At 37.8% G+C, this 18,858-nt stretch overlaps 1 protein-coding gene across 9 annotated transcripts in view; it reads right to left on the bottom strand.

Moving 5' to 3' along the window:
- Positions 1–578: 578 nt before the first annotated feature.
- Positions 579–18,858, bottom strand: part of how (protein held out wings) — an 84,435-nt gene continuing 66,155 nt past the window's right edge. For all 9 annotated transcript variants that reach the window (XR_010518256.1, XR_010518258.1, XR_010518255.1 and 6 more), the window contains one exon: positions 579–2,139. Coding sequence is in view for 2 of the 9 variants with exons in the window: in XM_065229586.1 (XP_065085658.1) it covers positions 2,112–2,139 (28 nt within the window). In the remaining 7 variants the exon portion in view is untranslated. The remainder of the gene's footprint in view (positions 2,140–18,858) is intronic.

Below are 18,858 nucleotides of genomic sequence, written 5' to 3'. Positions count from 1 at the left end.
CTTGAGGCTGTGTAAATTAAATGAGTAAAGCGAAAATTGTTAGTTGGATTATTTTTGGTATGCTTTTAAGGTTTTATACCAGCTTTTGATATTATTCATTTATCGAAATATTTTATAAAATTACAAATAAAAATGAAATGACAAAATGTGATCTTTCAGTTTTTAGACAAAAGCACTTAAAAAAGATATTGGATTGGTATTGGAAGACCTTTAAAATAAATAAAAAATGGTATTTCGGTTTAAAAAACGCCTGTTATCCGTCAGTTATTATAATAACTTAATTATGTATTAGTTCGTTATTCGTAGCATAGTTTTTTTATGTATTATTTTTGGCATTTCACCTCTTATGCCAGGCTCGTCAATACTATATTTAGGTTGTCAGTTATGCTCTTTTCATGTCTGAATTTATTAAAAAGTTATTTTCTTATATGTTTGCATATCACAGAAACCACTTTCAATATACGTGCATTCTGGTTGCCTGGGCCCTACCTCAAATGTCTACATAAGATCAAATTCAGATTGTAAGATTGCATTATACGAGGGCTTTCTTTCAAAAGTAATAAAACACATAGAACGTATTTTTTTCTATACATAAATAGTTTACTTACTTAATAATACTAAGAAAGCTGTCATTAAATACTAAACACATTTACAGTACATTGAAATAAAGGTATTTTCGAAGCATGTTCTCTTTCTCTTCTCATCACACCTAACGTTTTTTTTATTTAATTGTGTAGACTAGTTTGACACATTCTAACAAAGCATCTCTAAGAAACGTCTCCTCTTAAATACTACAGCTGAACTTCCTTAATCTCTAAACGGTCGTGGAAGAATTTTTCTTTTCATCTTTATATACTGTCAATTTTAGCGTGACACTCGCTATTCGCGTTTTGCTTTTTTATTTGCTTGTATTTTCCATTCTTTTTCTTGAAAAAAAATACACATTAAATCTAAATATAAATTCTATACAGTAAAAAAAAAAGAAATGAAACAGACGAACGAAAATACTTGGTAACTTGTGGTGTTGTGTAAAACTGCAATTTTGGGTTGATTGCTTATAAATATAGGTAAAAAACTGACTAACTGCATCGTAAGTGCATCCCCTTGTATATGCGTTGCTGTTCTTACCCCTCACCACCACTACCATCTCAGATTCATATGAGCTACTTTCCAGTACATGACACGGATTCGTACACCACTTGCCCCCTACCAATTTTCGGTGGGGTTGACAAGTTGACTGACCACTTTTGATCATGCAGTTATAGAGTAGACTGGTCCAAACTCTCAATAATGTTGTTTGACTTTTATGATGGTCTATCTTTGCAATTATTTAAAATTTAAACCTTCTTCTACGATTTTTGAATTATGTTGAATTTTAGAACCAGTCTACCACTTGTGTTCTCGTATTTCTACGGCCACTACTGCTCGACATCGAAACTACCATCATCGGTGAAGTCACCACTCTGGACCAGTATTCCGGTATTTCAGTGGTGATGGTAGTGTTTGGGGGGAGGGGTGAAGGGCTACTGCAAGGGAAGATTTGGCACTCTTTTCTTCACATCGAAAGCACCTTGGACAATCTTTCGCTGCTATTTAAAAAAATAACACATATACCCTACTGCACAACTTTCTGGATTTTTTTTTTGTTGCTTTCTTCGCTTCTTATAACGGTTTGTATGGAATGTCTCCTCATCAATCCAAAACTGGTGTTTACGTTTTTTGCATTCACAAAGTTAATTCATGTTTTTGTTGCTGTGCTTCTTTGTGTACGTCTTCGATACATTCTTGCTTTCTTTCTTTCTCTCACGGCATTTCTCCTGGTCGCGATGGTCGTCTGGTTCGGTGTCCGGTGATTCCCAATCAGTTGACTCCCTTTCTCTTTTCTCTTTTGCAAAGTGGACGTTTCTCATCGTTGCACGTTGTGTCGTGTGTACTGCATTGTCTCGTTGTTGATTGAATCGGCTCGCAATGACAACAGGTACCACTACTGCACCCGGAACAACCGATTGGGAAAATGGGAACACGCGCGATGCATCGATGATGACGTACGGATCCGTTCAACGAGGCTCGGCTGGGGGCCGGAATTCTGTCATCTGTTTTGAAAAGTTGGCTTAGTTCGTAAATTTAGAAGATGGTGGTCTGAAAATAGAGAAAAGAAATGGAAAAAACACGATTTAAAACCATGGAAGGAGATACGTTTTGAATAGTTTACAAATTCGGGAATAGCGTTAATGTCCCTAATAACGGCCTAAGTGCCCCTAAATTTCGAAGGAAAGCATTTGTTTGACAATTTTTCACTAGCATCCAAAAATATCACATTGTTCTAAGAAAATGTGATTGTTATCCATGGGCAAAATCTTTAGATTCATAGGCCATAGAATTCCATTCCTAGATTAAATTTAAAATCTAGCGAAAATGGCTATAATGTTGGATCCCTTTGGACCATCGTCATCTGGACAATACAATCGATATTTTTGAATGCTAGTGAAAAATTGGCAAAAAATTCCTTCCTTCGAAATTGATGGCATGGGCGCAATATAAGGGACACTTAGGCCGACATTAGAGACATTAACTTTATTAACTATATACACAAATAGCGATAAGCTCCATCGCGGATAATACGCCAATCTAAAAATATCCTCAATTTTGCTAAACACCGTGCCGTATTATCCTCAATTTTAATCTCGAATTTAAATTTAATACGCCGATTTCGGCGTAATAGACAAAATCTCGGATGTAATTTTCCTGTTTATGTTTGCGGAATCCGATTAGCTGCTGCTGTTCCGACCGCAGTTTGTTGCGGCTTGATCCCAATCGGAACGTTCTTCCGCGGATTGCGTTGTTTTCATCAGCTTCCTGGACAATCCGATCGGCTACAGCAAAAAAATTCGGAAATGTTATACGCATCATATTCGGGAGGGAGCAGCAAGTGATTGAAAATGTCGGCAAGAATATTAAATCTCACAACGAACTTTTGCGCAACGTACTATTTCCCTTATTTCATGTTCCATGTTTGCCAAGAAACTTGTTGCCTATTCGGGATGGATTATGCGTTTCATTATGCTGCTCTTCTCGTCGGACATACTGTGAGTTTCTAGTAGGAAGTTCTCGAAATTTATCGTCAGAAACTCTTTGAATTTCTCCTAGGAAGTTCCATAAACTTCTTGTCGGAAATATTGTGAAGTTCTTATCAGAAGTTCTCTGAATTTGTGTGTTCTGTGTTCTGTAAAATTTTCATCAAAAGTTCTTTGAACTTCTTATCGGAAGTTCTGTGACCCTTTCGTCGGAAGTTTTCTAAACTTTTCGTAGGAAATTTAAAGTTCTGTGAACTTTTTGTTGAGAGTTCTCTGCACCTCTCATTAGAAGTTCAATGAGCTTCTCGTCGAAAATTCCCTGAACTTCCTTGAAGATCACAGATCTCTTCGAAAGTGTTCTGAACCACTCGTCGGAAGTTCTCTAAACTTTTCATAGAAACTTCAAGTGAACTTCTTGTCGGAAGTTCTCTGAACTTTTTGTTAGAAAATTTCTGAAATTCTTGTTGAAAGTTCCCTAAACTTCTCATCGGAACTTCAGGGAGCTTTAATGGATTTCTGTGAACTTTAGGGAAATTTAATGAAGGTGAATTTTTCGATGAAAGCTCTGTGAATATTTCGTTTTGAGGAGTAGGCTCTGCCTTTGATCAAGTTTGACGTGCATTTTCTTTGCTGTGATTTTTTCGGAGAAACGATTTCGGCATATTTATAAAACAGTTAAAAAACACAATCGGATAGTGATTTCCAAAGTTATTCAAGTTTGGGGCTGTCTTTCCGTGACTCTGAACAAAACCCGTATCATGAAGTTTTTTCAGAGCTTCAGAGGGCAGCAGCTCCGAAAACAAACTCCTCCAGTGAACCCCCGACGTTCTTTCGTTTGCGACGACGTCACGGAGAAGCGAACCACTAGGGGTGATCCTGTGGACTCTTTTAGTGATATTTCATATTAGCTGAACCTGAAATGGATGATCAAAATGTGAAAATTACAAAAAGATAACAGATACAGGACTACAGGAAATTCTCCCTGAAGAAAAGGAATCACCAGGAATCAGGATGTATTCAAGGAGAGGCAACATGTTAATTCTGTTGAATAGTACCAAGTGGATATCATCCTGATTCAAGCAAGAAAGGTGGAGCATGAAAGTACCAGTAGCATCATTAGACTGATGCAAAATTTGAAATTTTCGCTCCACAGTGCTTAAACGGTTCCAAATTGGGTCCTGCTTAGCCTCCCCAAATTTGAACTACTTTAGTAAAAAACTGAATTGGCACAAACCATTTCAAGTTTATATGGGAATTACTATGGGAAAACTTATGTTTTTGTTCATATCCATCTAACAATTCACCACATCACTATACTTTTAAAAATGATAGCAATGATTGTAGCAAATTTTCTCAGCTACAACTTAGTTGAAAACCATTTTTCAATCAAATGTAAGGAACAAAAGTTATTAATGATTCAAGTCACTGATGTCTTATGATTATGCTCATTCAACTGTTCAGCAGGCAACATTGGTGTTTCTGGTGCGAAGAATAGAGCACAAATATCATGGCTACTATGTCACACTGCAGAATACAGTGTTGCCCACAGAACAGCTGCTTGATCATGCCATAAGATTATATTAATAATAATTAGACATTTGACTGAAAAGCAATATTCCGCAAAGTTGTAGCTTATAAAATTTCCCGTAAGAATAGTTATAGAAATTTTCGAAAAAGCAATATGAAAAATTGGTAGAAGACAATGAACAAAAAGTTTGGTTTTCCCATAGTAATTTCCATACAAACTTCGAATAGTTTGTGCCAAGTCAGTTTCTTTCCAAATGAGTTTAAATTTTGGGAGGCTAATCAGGACCTGATTTGAAACCGTTTGAGCACTGTGGAGCGAAAATTTCAAATTTTGCATCAGTCTAAGCATCATGCTATGGCGCTATAGCCATAAGTCATAAAAAGGCTAGGACAAGAGTTAGTGCTCATGCCCCAACCGTCAGAAGAAAATGGAGCATCACTTAACCTTTCTAGCTTTGATGCTTCCAACGACCAACCAATCATATAATTACCAAAATCGGAACGTACGGTACGAGATGTCCACGTTTCATCCATTTATTGGATACTGAAACATCGTGTTCAAATCTTTGATTTAAACAGGCCCGATGTTTTCTGAATCATCTTGCCCCTTAAATGCTGCACAGTAGGCCTGGCCGTTTTGATATATGTGACGCATCTTGGATGTGAAACATATATCAAATAGACAAGAAAAATTATGGAGGTATACCCATCATTTTTCAGGATGCTTTCAAGAACTGGCTGTGTTGGTGTTAGATAAGATTAGATTAGATTAGAAAGTTCTGTGAATATTTTGTTTATTATACGGGACCATATCAAATCAAGTGAGATAAGAAGTTGTATTAACAAAATGTGTTCCATTCTGAAAAATGTCCTGGAATACGGATCATAACGTTGTACAGAAGTTCTCTGAACCAGAGCATACACTCTGTATCTCTCGTCTGAAGCTCTCTGAATCTCTTGTAGGAAATTCTCTTAACTTCTTGTCGGAAGCTCTCTGAACTTTTCATCGAACTTCAGGGAACTTTAATGAAGCTCTGTGATCTTCAAGGAAGTTCTGTGAACCTTAAGGATTTTTTTAAGTACTCTGAAGTTCAGGGAAGCTCTGTAAACTTTTCGTCGGAAGTTCGGTGAGCATTTGTTCCGAAATTATGCGAATTTTTCCTAGAAAATTCTGTAAATTAAAATTCGCTTGAAGTTCAGAGAACTTAACAAAAAATTCAGATAACTCGCTAGAAGTTCAGAGAACTCGCTAGAAGTTCAAAGAAATTCACCAGAAGTTCAGAAAACTTCAGATAAATTCTTCGAACGTCAAACATTTCTGAGAACTTCTCAGATTTTTGCGAGCTTCAAGTTAAATCTAGTGATCTTCAGGTTGCGGTGATGTGTTACTTAACCAGAACAGCGGGTCTCCTTACATTTCACACCACGTGGCCTGAAGTTAAAATCTCTGCAGTAAGCATAACCTCTCTGATATTTTCAGGAAATAGGTAAGAGTACTCGAATGTTTGTAAACCCACTCTGAAGTAAGGCAGATTTCTTCAAAACGCATAGGGCATTTCTTAGCTGAAGTTCGCAAAACTTCTCTGAAGTTATCTGAACTTCTATGATGTTTGGAGAACAGTTTTGAGATGCTTAGTTAAGTTCGTTAAGGGATTCGATATCCAGTTGTGAGGCCACCAGGCACGTATTACATACCGCAGGCCTGCAGCTTCTGAGTGTTCTCCGCTGATACACACCACGTCTCGCTGGCATATAACAACACAGATTTCCCGTTCGAGTTGAAAATTCGGATTTTGGTGCGTTGACCTATCTAGTTTGATCTCCATATGTTTCTTAAACTCGCAAAGGCAGCCCTAGCCTTCTTGATTCGTGCACCTATGTCGCTCTTGGTCCCGCCGTGCGACGCTATTTGGCTGCCAAGATATTGGAAACTTTCGACCTTCTCCACTGCTTGCCCCGCTACCGTAAAGTTGGAAGGGTTGCCCGTGTTGATATCCAACGATTTGGTCTTGTTGACGTTGATGGTGAGACCCGCCGCAGAGGAGCGTTCGGCTAGGTCATTGAGCTTACTCTGCATATCAGAGCGCCGTTGTGCTAGTAGAGCAACATCATCAGCCAAATCGAAGTCGTTGAGATGTTCCATGGGGATAGGCTGCCAAAGCAGCCCACGGTTCGGTGTTAATTGCACCCAACCGGAATTTGTCGATTACGATGAGGAACATAAGATGTTTAGTGTAATTTATAAAAACTCAACTGAAGCTATTTGAAGATCGTTAAACTCATCTGAGTTGTCCATAACTTCTATGAAATTTGTCAAATTTGTCTGCTTACTGCAGATTGGTGAGTGAACTTAAAAAGGAAGTAGGTTTTGCTACTCGGTATGCAGAGGAAGTTATGAGCTTATGAGTGAATATGAAGGTGTTGGTTTGCAACGATGAATATCTTGGGGAGTAGTTGGCTGGTATCGGACTTGTGATTGACTTAACCCTCCGTTACTCGAGCTGTTGTACTTTGTACAACACACATGAGTTTTCCATTGCCATTTTGTTGCTGACTTACCAATCGATCTGAAACCAACGAGTATTCCTCAAAAAACTTGTTTTGATCTACACAAGCTAAACTTTGATTACAGTAAACACCTAAAACATGCGGATAATAGGGAAAATGTAAATGGAAACCGCGAAAACTGTGACCATACTACGTGGGATTTGACTAAATTGATTACAACATGGAATATATCAAGATTCTGACAAGATAGAAAGCTACTGTCTCTGACAAAGTTGTTCAGGAGATCATAGCCTTGTCGCTGGCGGACAGTAGTTCAGAATTTTCTCACTACGTAGCGCTAGCATACATGTGAAATTCTCGCATGTGATATATCTCGAGATCCTGACCAGATGAAAAGTTACTGTCTTTCACAAAGTTTTTCAGGAGATCAAAGCCTATTTCTTGGTGCTCAATAGTTCAGAATTTTCTCACTACGCGACGCTAGTATACACGTGAAATTCTCATATAAAATATCTCGAGTTCCCAACCAGTTAGAAAGGTTTTGTCTTCGGCATAGTTGTTCAGGATGTCAAGACTTTTTCGCAGGTGGACAGTAGTTCAGAGTTTTCTCACTTTGCGGCGCTACTATAGATGTGAAACTCTTGCATATAAAATATCTCTAGATCCTGACTAGATAGAAAGTAAATGTATTCGGCAAAGTTTTTCAGGAAGTCAAGATCTTTTTGTTGGGTGACAATAGTTTAGAATTTTCTCACTATGCGGTGCTAGTATATACGTGCCTTTCTCCCATATTCAATAGCTCGAGATCTTGATCAGCTAGAAAGTTGCTGTCTTCGGCAAAGTTGTTTAGGGGATCAAGACTTTTTGGCTGGTAAACAGTAGTTAATAATTTTCTCACCACGTGGCGTTAGTATACATGTACACTTCTCGCATATGCTATATCTCGAGATCCTGATCAGATAGAAAGTTGTTCAGGAGGTCAAGGTCTTTTGGATGGTGGACAGTAGTTCAGAATTTTCTCACTTCATGAAGATAGTATACATGTGAAATTCTCGCATATAAAATATCTCACGTTCTTGACCAGATAGAAAGTTACTGTCTTGAACAAAGTTGTTCAGGAGCTTAAAGCCTAGAGTTTATGAGAAAATTCTAAACTATTGTTCACCAGCCAAAAATGATTTGACCTCCTGAACAACTTTGTCGAAGACAGTAACTTTCTATCTGGTCAGGATCTCGAAACAAACCACATGCGAGAATTTCACGTGTATTCTAGCGCTACGTAGTGAGAAAATTTTGAACTACTGTCCACTAGAGAAATCTATCTGATCAGAATCATTATCATCAGATATTTTACATGCGAGAATTTCGCGTGTATACTAGCGCCACGTAGTGTGATATTTCTGAACTATTGTGCACCAAGCAATAGGCATTGACCTCATGAACAACTTTTTCGAAGACAGTAGTTTTCTACCCTGTTCAGAATCTCTTAGCATACGCGAGAATTGTACACGTTTACTAGCGCCATGTGGTGAAAAATTTCTAGGCTACTGTCCACCAGCCAAAAAGTCTTGACCCCCTGAACAAGTTTACCGAAAACAGTAACTTTCTATCTGCTCAAGATCTCGAGCTATTGTATATGCGAGAATTGCTAGTATACACCGATTAGGGAGAAAATTCTGAAAAACTGTCCACCAACGAAAAGATCTTGACTTCCTGAACAATGTTGCCGAAGACAGTAACTTTTTATATGGTAAGGATCTAGAAATATTTTATATATGCGAGAATTTTACATGTATACTAGTGCCGCGAAGTGAGAAAACGCTGAACTACTGTACACCAACGAAAAGGCCTTGACCTTCTGAACAACTTTGTCGACGACAGTAATTTTCTATCTGGTCATGATCTCGAGATATATCACATGCGATAATTTCACATGTATTCTAGCGCTACGTAGTGAGAAAATTCTGAACTACTCTCCACCAGCGAAAAGATTATGATGAACAACTTTGCCGAAGACAGTATCCCACGTAGTACGGACACCGTTTACGCGGTTTCCATTCCCATTTTCTCTATTATCCGCATTTTTGTGGGTTAACTGTGATAAATTTTTTGCTTGTTTAGTTAAAAACAAGTTTTTTAATGAATACCCGTTGGTTTCATATCGATTGGTAGCTCGGCTGCAAAATGGCAATAGAAAACTCACACTGTTGTACAAAGTACAACGCGCGAGTACTCGTGTTATAAAAGTTGGCGCGAGTAACGGAGGGTTAAGGGCGGGACTTGTTATTGATTTAAGGGTGAGTGTTGTGGGCTGGTTGGTAAATCGCTGAGACTCGTTGAAGAGTACGCATGAGAGACGTCACCTGACAATGCAAGCCTGTTCGAATGATAAGTCGCAGATGCTCTATTTCTAGATGACGGTAAATGTCGGGACTCTGATGGTCCGGAAGGTCTTGAAGATCCTGGCATAAATGCTCCCTCAAGGTCATTTATAGAGCATCTCCTCGAGAATCTTCCACTTTTAAATGGAACAGTCCTGCATTGTCAGGTGGCGCCTTTTGCCGACCAGTCCGAAATATGTACTCACAATCCACTGTACACACTACAATTCCGATATCACATTCACGATTCGTATTGGGTATGTTTTTCTTCAAATTGAACCGGCTTCCAACGTCGATGGTAGATCCTACCCAACTAACATTTCCAGCTTTACAAGTCAACTTTTCCAGTGTTGTGCTGTAAAGTAGCTGAAAAAAGCTGCAGATACATCTACAAGCAGAAGCTAGCAAAATAGTTTTGGAGAGTAAACAACTTTTTCTCAACCATGTGTTAGTTTTCGAGATTGAGCTTTAATTCGCGTGAAATCGGTGATAGACGTGTTTGTTTACAAAAGCAATTACACCCTAATCTTGAAGTTCTCCGGATTTACTTTTCGATTTTGCCAGAATTTTTATATTTCTAATTTATATTATTGTAACTAGTAATCCTATATACAGAGAATCGCGGAAATATTATCAGATGATTTGGCAACGTGATTTGTTTTGTTTACAAAAGCTGCAAACACTTGCCGCGGAGTAAAATTTTCCAGCTTTGTGTGTGACTGTATCGTTGTCTACTCTACGAGTTTGTTTGTTTACGTTGTTTGAATTCTCAGTGAACTGGTGAACTATTTCTGCCAAGTAACCGCGTGTAACAAAGTGTAGCAATTTGAGGTTTTTTTTCTGTTTTCGAAAAACACTGAACTTCGCAAAAAAAAAGGCTGGAGTTTTGCGGACTACCGACGGATTTTTCCCTAGTGGATTCTATGCGGTATCTAGTTAAAATTTAATGCGTTTTCCAGTACCACTTCGAGCACACGCAATTGTATTTTGCTAAAGAATTAAGATATATTGCTAAAAAAAACAGAAACATTGCGTTCAGTCTTATTGCGCACTTCATACCAAATAGGACAAATAAGCGCGTTTTCACTCATTAAAAAAGGTGATTAAAGTGCGAGTTTCTTCTAATCATCTTGGTGTCTTCCGTGTCTTCGAAGACACCAAAACGATTTGACGGAATCGTGTACTTGTATCACATTTTTTGCATTTTTAGGACTGTCCAGTTACAGATACAATCAGCAATATAAACCGAGCTGAAAAATCAGTAAAAGCTATCCATTCAAAATTTATTATATAATTGTTAATTATGCTCGAGAGAGTTTATGTTAACATTCGTAAAATAGTAATTTTATTCATTTATAAACGTTTTGTTTGAATTTATTTCACCCTGATTACAACACTTTTCAACTCAATAAGAAACCCTTTGAATATTTTCTAATCAGAATGCTCATTTGGCTCACATTTTGACAGTTCTCGCCGCTCGATTGGCTCAAAATCGCCGATCTGAAAATCTCTATACGTAGGATTACTAATTGTAACCGAGATTCGGGTTTGACTCGAAAAAATATGCCTGAAAAAAACATGTTTAATCGAATTATTTGTTTTCTCGTTGGTAACCGAAGTGGTTCGGTAGATAATTTAACCATGTTCAGTATAATTTTCTAAGTGTATAAGAAACTGGAACATCGACCTGTTGAAGTCGAGTTTTGATTAATTTTTGTCTCCTTTTGTCGAAACCAGAGCTGATTTTTTTCATTATACCTATACATACAATGTTTAATTTATTATTTTAATCATAATGCATATATTGAAAATTTTCCGCTAGCATTTCTTACTTATAGGACATCCCAGGATATTTCTGCACTCCACAGCCCTGGGTGAAACGAACGGATAAAAAATAAGCAAATATGCAAACTTCTCTTTTCAGGTTGGCATCCTTGGTATCAAATTCGTTCGGAGATTTAACCTTTAAGTGATAGATGGTGAGATTTTGTCTGCCTTTTTGCCTCTTTGCTTCGTTAAGCTTAAAATTTGCCAGTCATCTCGATAAGCCCTGGATTCAATAACGATCATTTTAACGAAAAAAAATGTTTACGGAAATGTAATAGAACTATGCAATACGACTAATTCTGAATCCCTCAATCCAAACCTCATCCGCGTTGCATAAGTACTTATCCAGAATGTTACTACCCGAGCAAAGTCGGTTAACAAAATGAAAACAAATCGATATTAAAGTGTGCAGTTCCTATCATAATGAAAACTCATTTTGATTTCAAATGTTGCGACATAAGTCTGACATCATATTGTGCTTTCATTGTGCAGTCAAGACGTTTTAAATGAAAGCAACTTAACTTGAAGTTCTGCTGTTTACGTCTTGTTTAAAATTTAATTGAAATTCATCTGTCGTTGAACTAATGATTATCGTTTATCTGATTTGTTTAACACATTTTAGGTCATTCGTGACTTGAACGCGGTGAGATTGGAGCCTAAGTCTTTCAGCTTGAGAAACATGAATGGTAACCATTTACTCTAGGCCCGTATTCAGTTAAACATTATGAATGCAAAATCAGTAATCAAATTGATTTCATTGAAAGCAGGATTAGTTTTCCGTTTGCTTCAACAGTGTAAAATTTTGCTCTCATTTTTGCTGTGTTAACCGTTAAGTCAACCAAAATGAGATCAACTGGAGTATTCAACATAAGTTACATCATAACAGCAAATTTTGATTTCAATTTGATCTTCAGCTTTGCTCGGGTAGTTTGTACTAAATTTGTTTCCAACCGGCACATTTTTTCATTTTCCTCCAAGACACTGACCCTGCCCAGCCAGGCCATAACTCGCTCTCGCACATGCATAGGGAATGGTGGTCATCATTCCGGGGAGCAAAATACCAGTCCATATGCAAGTTGGTGGTGTCTCTCGAAATCCCTCGAGCCGAGTTCAACACGTTTTTCCTACTTTTCCAACGAGTTTTGCAATCAGTGTTTTGTGTTATGGGTAGTTCTTTCCCAGCATCGGCATTCAACTGCAACCGGTGCATTTTTATTCGCATAATTTTAGCGCACTCCGTAGGCAAAGGAACTACGACTACGACGCTTAACAAAATAGGTACCAATTCTATGGCGGAAAACTTGATTCAAGTCGAAGAAAACGCTGATTGGTACTGCGCATGTCAAGCGGTCGATTTTAGATTATAGAGTGCACCCCCGCATGGTATGAGCTGTTGGTTGCTATATAACAACATCATCATGGCTGCGCTGCTGCGCGGTGGCAATTCGTTTGCAGTTTATGTATTTTCTCCCGGCTATTTTTTCCCTTCTGCTGGTGTGTTTCATTTCAAGCACATTCCAGAGATATTTTTAAACTTTTGGAGCTACACCGTACGAGCGCTGTGAGTCGCAATGTGGTACACTGTGATTGGCCAGGGCTCTAGATTCTTTCGAGTTTTAAATTGGATCATGCGAGGGACTCATGGTTTTATCTGGCGTGTCAAATAAAATGAAAAGATGTCATTCGATTATAATTCTTGAGTGATCTGCTTTGGTCACCACACTCTCAACCCATTCTTTGTTTAAATTCTTCATGATATTTTACACCTATTTTTAGTAATTTCAATATGATACACATTCAAAGGTCCGGTTCAGTCTGGAAGATCTTTCGGGTTAGAAATTATTCCGACTTCCCTGGACATAGGGTGTCATTGTGATTGCTGTAGGAAAGTCAACAAATCATGCAAATGCTGCATCTCAATTTCTGTGTGATCAAATCATTTGACGATCTGCTATCTGAACTCACTTTAGTTTCCTCTAAATGTATTGCTTGTTGCAGCCATAAAGTTGGTTCGATGAGTGAAAAGAATTAAACAAGAGTTAGTATAAAAAAGGACACCGTAAGGATAGTTGTTGTTTTATACTTGTTGGCGACAAATTTTGTCATAAACGGGTTTACATAACTTATGTATGACAATCTCAGCAGTAAAAATGTACGTGTAGCACATATATACAACTTATTCACATCGAAAAAAGCGCAAAAGGTGGGATATATATAACATATGTCAAGCTATATGTGATTGACTTTCGCAACGTATTTGTGGCTATAAAGCAATCTATTGATTTGAACATAGATTAATTGAATTCTTCCAACGAATGGAATTTGTTTATTTTTCCATCACCAATTTACAAAACATGTTCTGCTGGGTAATTTTATCGTGCGAATAAAGTGCATAAACAGATATTTCATACTCCCAAACTTTTCTGCGGTTGCAAATTTACGGTGAATCTTAGGCTGGTTTTGTTACCCTGTACCATACCACCCTGCAGGTATTCTAAAACATAATAGAACAGCAACAATGAATTAAACTTTTACATAAAATTTATGCCGAATTTTTTAAATGATGTGCATGAGATGAGAAGAAAGTAGAAAACACACAAAAGCAATATTAACATAAAGAGCAATGCAGGGTGAATGCATTGACACATCCTGCAGATCAACCATCATTGGAACATGTCCTTTAGGACTTAATCAACATACTTGAATCCTTCAGGGATAAAAATTGATGCAAACAAATTATTTGCTGACAAGGAAACTTTATATCAATTCTTAACATTATGAATATTAAGAAAATTTATAAAACTTTGGCAGGATCGTTGAACTGACACATCCTGCAGAGCAACCATAAATGTACCTCACTCAATCATATATTTATAATGCGTTTGGCCTAATGCGTTCTTTTCAGCGGTGTTGACTAGCACATATTTTTGAAATAATGTGTCAAATGTATGTATTGAACATCTTTAAATTGAACCGTCAAATCAATTTTCAAAATATTTAAAAAAAACTACAACTAAAAAAAAACAGTAAAGTGTAAATAACTGATTTCTTTACCTTTTAAAATAAAAAAAAATCTCGAGAATCAAGGCTGAGATTTTTAAAGCCTTTGTAAGAGTTTTATATTTTTGACTAATAAACAACTTTGTGGAACACACCAACTCTCCAAAATGAAATATGTTGAATATCAGTTTAGTAAATTTCTTTCTGGTAATACCAACAGATGGAAACTAACGATTTTAAATTGGCTCACTACTTGTCTAGTCTATTGGTCCCAAGCAAATTGATTAACGTACCCCATTCTAGTCGAAATTCTAGTTAGTCGCTATGAAAGTTTGACAGATAAAATGAGGGGTTCGTGGATTTTCCTATGTTTCGAGGGGTGCATCGATTAGCTTGGAACCGAAGAGAGTACCAGAGCTGAGCCAACAAGTTGAGCACGTTTCTTCAGGACCTTCTGGTCTAGGAGTTACCTCCTAGGGGCTTCCCACTCTAAACTTGAGTTAAAATATAAAATAAATATATAGTTGAAGATGCTAATTTCAAATAACAGACTGTAGTGGTAATTTTTATACGATAGATGGAGTAGATGAAAGCATAGAGTTGATAGTTCCGTTAGAGTACGGCAGTGTGAAGATTGTATATAGATATTAGACAAGCGAGCTAGGACAGCTTTTAAAGAAGGTACAAATCGGTTTTTTCATCTCTCTTTACCAAACTTCCCCTTTGGAGAGTGATGGTGAGGGGTGTCCCCCCCCCCCCGCTACCACTGGCAAAAAGAGATGAAAACCGACCCGCTCATGTACCAACTGTGTGTTTGAAACAGTTCTACCGATTTTTTACCGCACTTCAGTTGTTATTTGAAGGAAGGCATCCAGTCGTAGGTTTGGAAATTGCAACTATTGTTTACCCCTACCACGATATGTGCTCCTGTCATCGTCGACTTGACGATCTCGAGGGGACACGGGTGGGGTAGGTGCTGCTACTGTACCTTTCGACCATTGACAGTAATTGATGGTATGCTCCCATCCACGATGACAGGAGCACATATCGTGGTAGGGGTAAACAATAGTTGCAATTTCCAAACCTACGACTGGATGCCTTCCTTCAAATAACAACTGAAGTGCGGTAAAAAATCGGTAGAACTGTTTCAAACACACAGTTAGTACATGAGCGGGTCGGTTTTCATCTCTTTTTGCCAGTGGTGGCGGGGGGGGGGACACCCCTCACCATCCCTCTCCAAAGGGGGAGTTTGGTAAAGAGAGATGAAAAAACCGATTTGTACCTTCTTTAAAAGTTGTCCTAGCTCGCTTGTCTAATATCTATATACAATCTTCACACTGCCGTACTCTAACGGAACTATCAACTCTATGCTTTCATCTACTCCATCTATCGTATAAAAATTACCACTACAGTCTGTTATTTGAAATTAGCATCTTCAACTATGTAAATCGTTGACTTCACGTAGAAGTAATACTAAAAACATATAGTCAAAAAAAAAAAAAAATAAAATAAATATTTTGAAATCTCTCTTAAGTATTCTTAAGTATTTTTAAAGTATTTAACATCATAGATTATTGTCATCGTAGTGACCGGTTGCTATTGTTGTTGTTTATCGTATGCTCCGTCAATTCGTTAGTTTTCGTCCCGTATTGAGTTAAGGTGATTCGCTGTGACATCCTTATTCTCGGAACCACTTCGAAACATTAAGTTCACAAATATAAGCTTCTACGACATGTGCAACATTCAAATTGTTACTCCACGTTTGCTGCACTGCAGCAAATGAAGAAGCAATTTCAGGTAAAATTGGGCACTGATTTCCGAGATGTAGTGGAAGTGTATGTATAGTGGCCATTTTTGGACTCTACATGAAATCACCTTAAATTAATTCTAGTTCTGTTTTTTAATTGGAATGAAAAGCAAAAATTTAAATTATGCGTATGCTTATGCTAGTGTAAAAATACTAATTTTTCAGCAAAGCTTCTAGCCATACAATTTGTGTTATTCGAATTTCTAATGGTTTTGGGTGCAGCATCATGCATTTCAACTCAATTTTCCGAGAAAATAAGGTACCTAGGATTGATATGGCGGAACCAAGGGTGTCAACATGTGTCACCGACAGATGATGGAGATTTTCGTGGGAGGCATCTGGAGAAGAAAGACATTTACTTTGAGCGGCATTAGATGGATGATTAGAGGACATTATGGAGCACACTATGGTTAAAAATATCATCGACGACCGAAAAATGTCTCAATAGCAGATTATGGAGACATCGAAGGATTCAAATCTAAACAAAATACCTAACGTAACGTTTGAATTTCCAAAGCTCAAGACCAAGCCTATGTTACACATAATTTCGACCAAGCGTAGTCGCAAGTAGTGCAAGAAGAGAGAAGAAGGTTATGCTCACAAAGGTCAATGCTAGGAAAACGCTGATGAAGCGAACCTTTTACAGGAAGCGGTACAGTAATGTAAAGAGGCTTGGGTTTTGACTCATGATCCTCTGCTCAGTAAGCAAAAACGGTCGCTCTAAGGCCACCGTGCTCCTTTCAGCACAACAAGCTACGACCGACGGTTGTTCATTATCGGTACAAGAAGCTATTACAATAAAATTAAATCATCCAAAGTAGTTAACAATGTCTTCCGAACCGATTCAGGCGTACGTCACATTTGTCTAAATATACTTATTACTCTTCTGAATCGTTACATCGTTACATACACACTTTCCGAAATTCATGGTTTAAACTATTGAAATTTTGGTTACTAACTGCGCATTATGCTCTCGGAACCCAACGATGGTGGTTTATTCTGTTGTGGGAGTGCTTGGGGTTAAACCCTTGATATTCTGCTTACTAAGCAAAACCGATCCCTCCCGGGTTATCGAGCATCTCAAAACCACAATTTTCCACGACAAAATATGATTAAGTTTTCACTTGGTATGTAATGAACACCAGAGATACGCAATAATTCATATATGGTTAATTTTAAATGGTTAATTTTAAATATACTAACGGCTGATGGTTAATTTTAAATGTTCTAACGGTAGAGTAATTCGGGGCAAAAGTACGCATAGGCCGTTTTGAAATGTTCGAACATGAAAACCTGGCCACACTGTATGGGTTCGACACATCATTCGACCAGCTGATCACAGGTGTAAACATAAGTGATTTGAACGTAGTGGCGTGAAGTTATGAGGTAATTTGTGTTTTGTGCAGTTTTGATCTAATCTTCAACATTTTGGGGATTATGTTTTGACCATTTAAAGTTAAAAAAAAATGGGTGTAAAAATGCTAAAAATATCTTTACTCTATGATTGTTTGAGAGGTGCAGTCATTCCGTTCAAACAGTTCCATAAGTTTTGTAATAAATCGAATCATTGATAAAACTGCATGTGGGGCAAAAGTACGCACAGGATGTCACATTGAAATGGTTATGTTTTCGTACAGGAACTACAAGCGCAAAACCAGTCGGCAGAAATACACTTCCCAGATGCTCGAAACAGCTCAGCAAAGAGTCCGGAATGGCATTTCGAAGCGGCAGGTTGCGCTGGATCTCGGAATAACGGAAGGAGCATTGAGGAAAAGGTTGAAACTGGTGAGTAAAATCAAGTACCAAATGAAATTGAAATGAGATTGACTTTGTGTTTGAATTTTTAGTTATTTCTGGACCCCTCCTAGGTGCATCACGTACTTTATGTATGACCCCTTAAAGATCGACTTCCCGCGAACCATCCAGAGAAAACGTGGTCGAATTTCAAAGATTATTTTACCCGTTTTGCATGGAACCTTAAGATGTTTTATATGAACCTTTATGGAAACCAACAAACTACAACTCTCATCACCCTCCCTCCCTTACGCTTTTGCCTCTAAAAAGAAAACGAAGTTTTTGGATGCTCCCTAATCCTTGTTGACCAGAGGGGAGGTACAGTACTGAAAAAACTATTTTTTTACAACCATTATTTGCGACAAATACATTATTTGTTCAATGCGTACTTTTGCCCCGTACAATGCGTACTTTTGCCTCCCTCCCTATGGGGCAAAAGTACGCATTTGACTATGTTTAAAAACTGTTTCAGTTCTCATATTACACAAATATTTTGGTAATTTCCAGTACTACGTTTGAAAGGTAAGACATTAAGGCAATACGTGGTAACTTGGTCGCATGGTATTTGCCTTTCGTTCAATAGTTAACTTACTAAAAAAGTTAAGTGCGTACTTTTGCCCCGCATTACTCTACTGCCTAGGGCGATTACGACCGCTACTACGACGGCGAATACTACGGCGCATACGACGACGACAACAGCGAATTCGACGACTGTTTTCTCTATCATATTTCGTCGTCAAAACCACCAAACCCCACAATCAAACACGACCCGCAGTGACTACCGTCAGTCTTCAACCACGGCCTTCATGATCATTTTAAGGACACACCTAACAACCCAACAAAAACTAATCGGTCAAGCGCCAAGCTTGCATGTTTGATTGCGACATTTATTATCTTAACGAATCATGCTTCAACTTAAAAAAATCATAATAGATTATTC

This window comes from Ochlerotatus camptorhynchus, unplaced genomic scaffold (assembly GCF_037179485.1).
Source record: "Ochlerotatus camptorhynchus isolate MF236.1 unplaced genomic scaffold, CSIRO-AGI_Acam_v1.1 ptg000316l, whole genome shotgun sequence".
In the NCBI taxonomy this organism is placed as follows: domain Eukaryota; kingdom Metazoa; phylum Arthropoda; class Insecta; order Diptera; family Culicidae; genus Ochlerotatus; species Ochlerotatus camptorhynchus.
The sequence above is the reverse complement of the archived record's forward strand: the minus strand, read 5'-3'. Positions and strand labels throughout refer to the sequence as shown.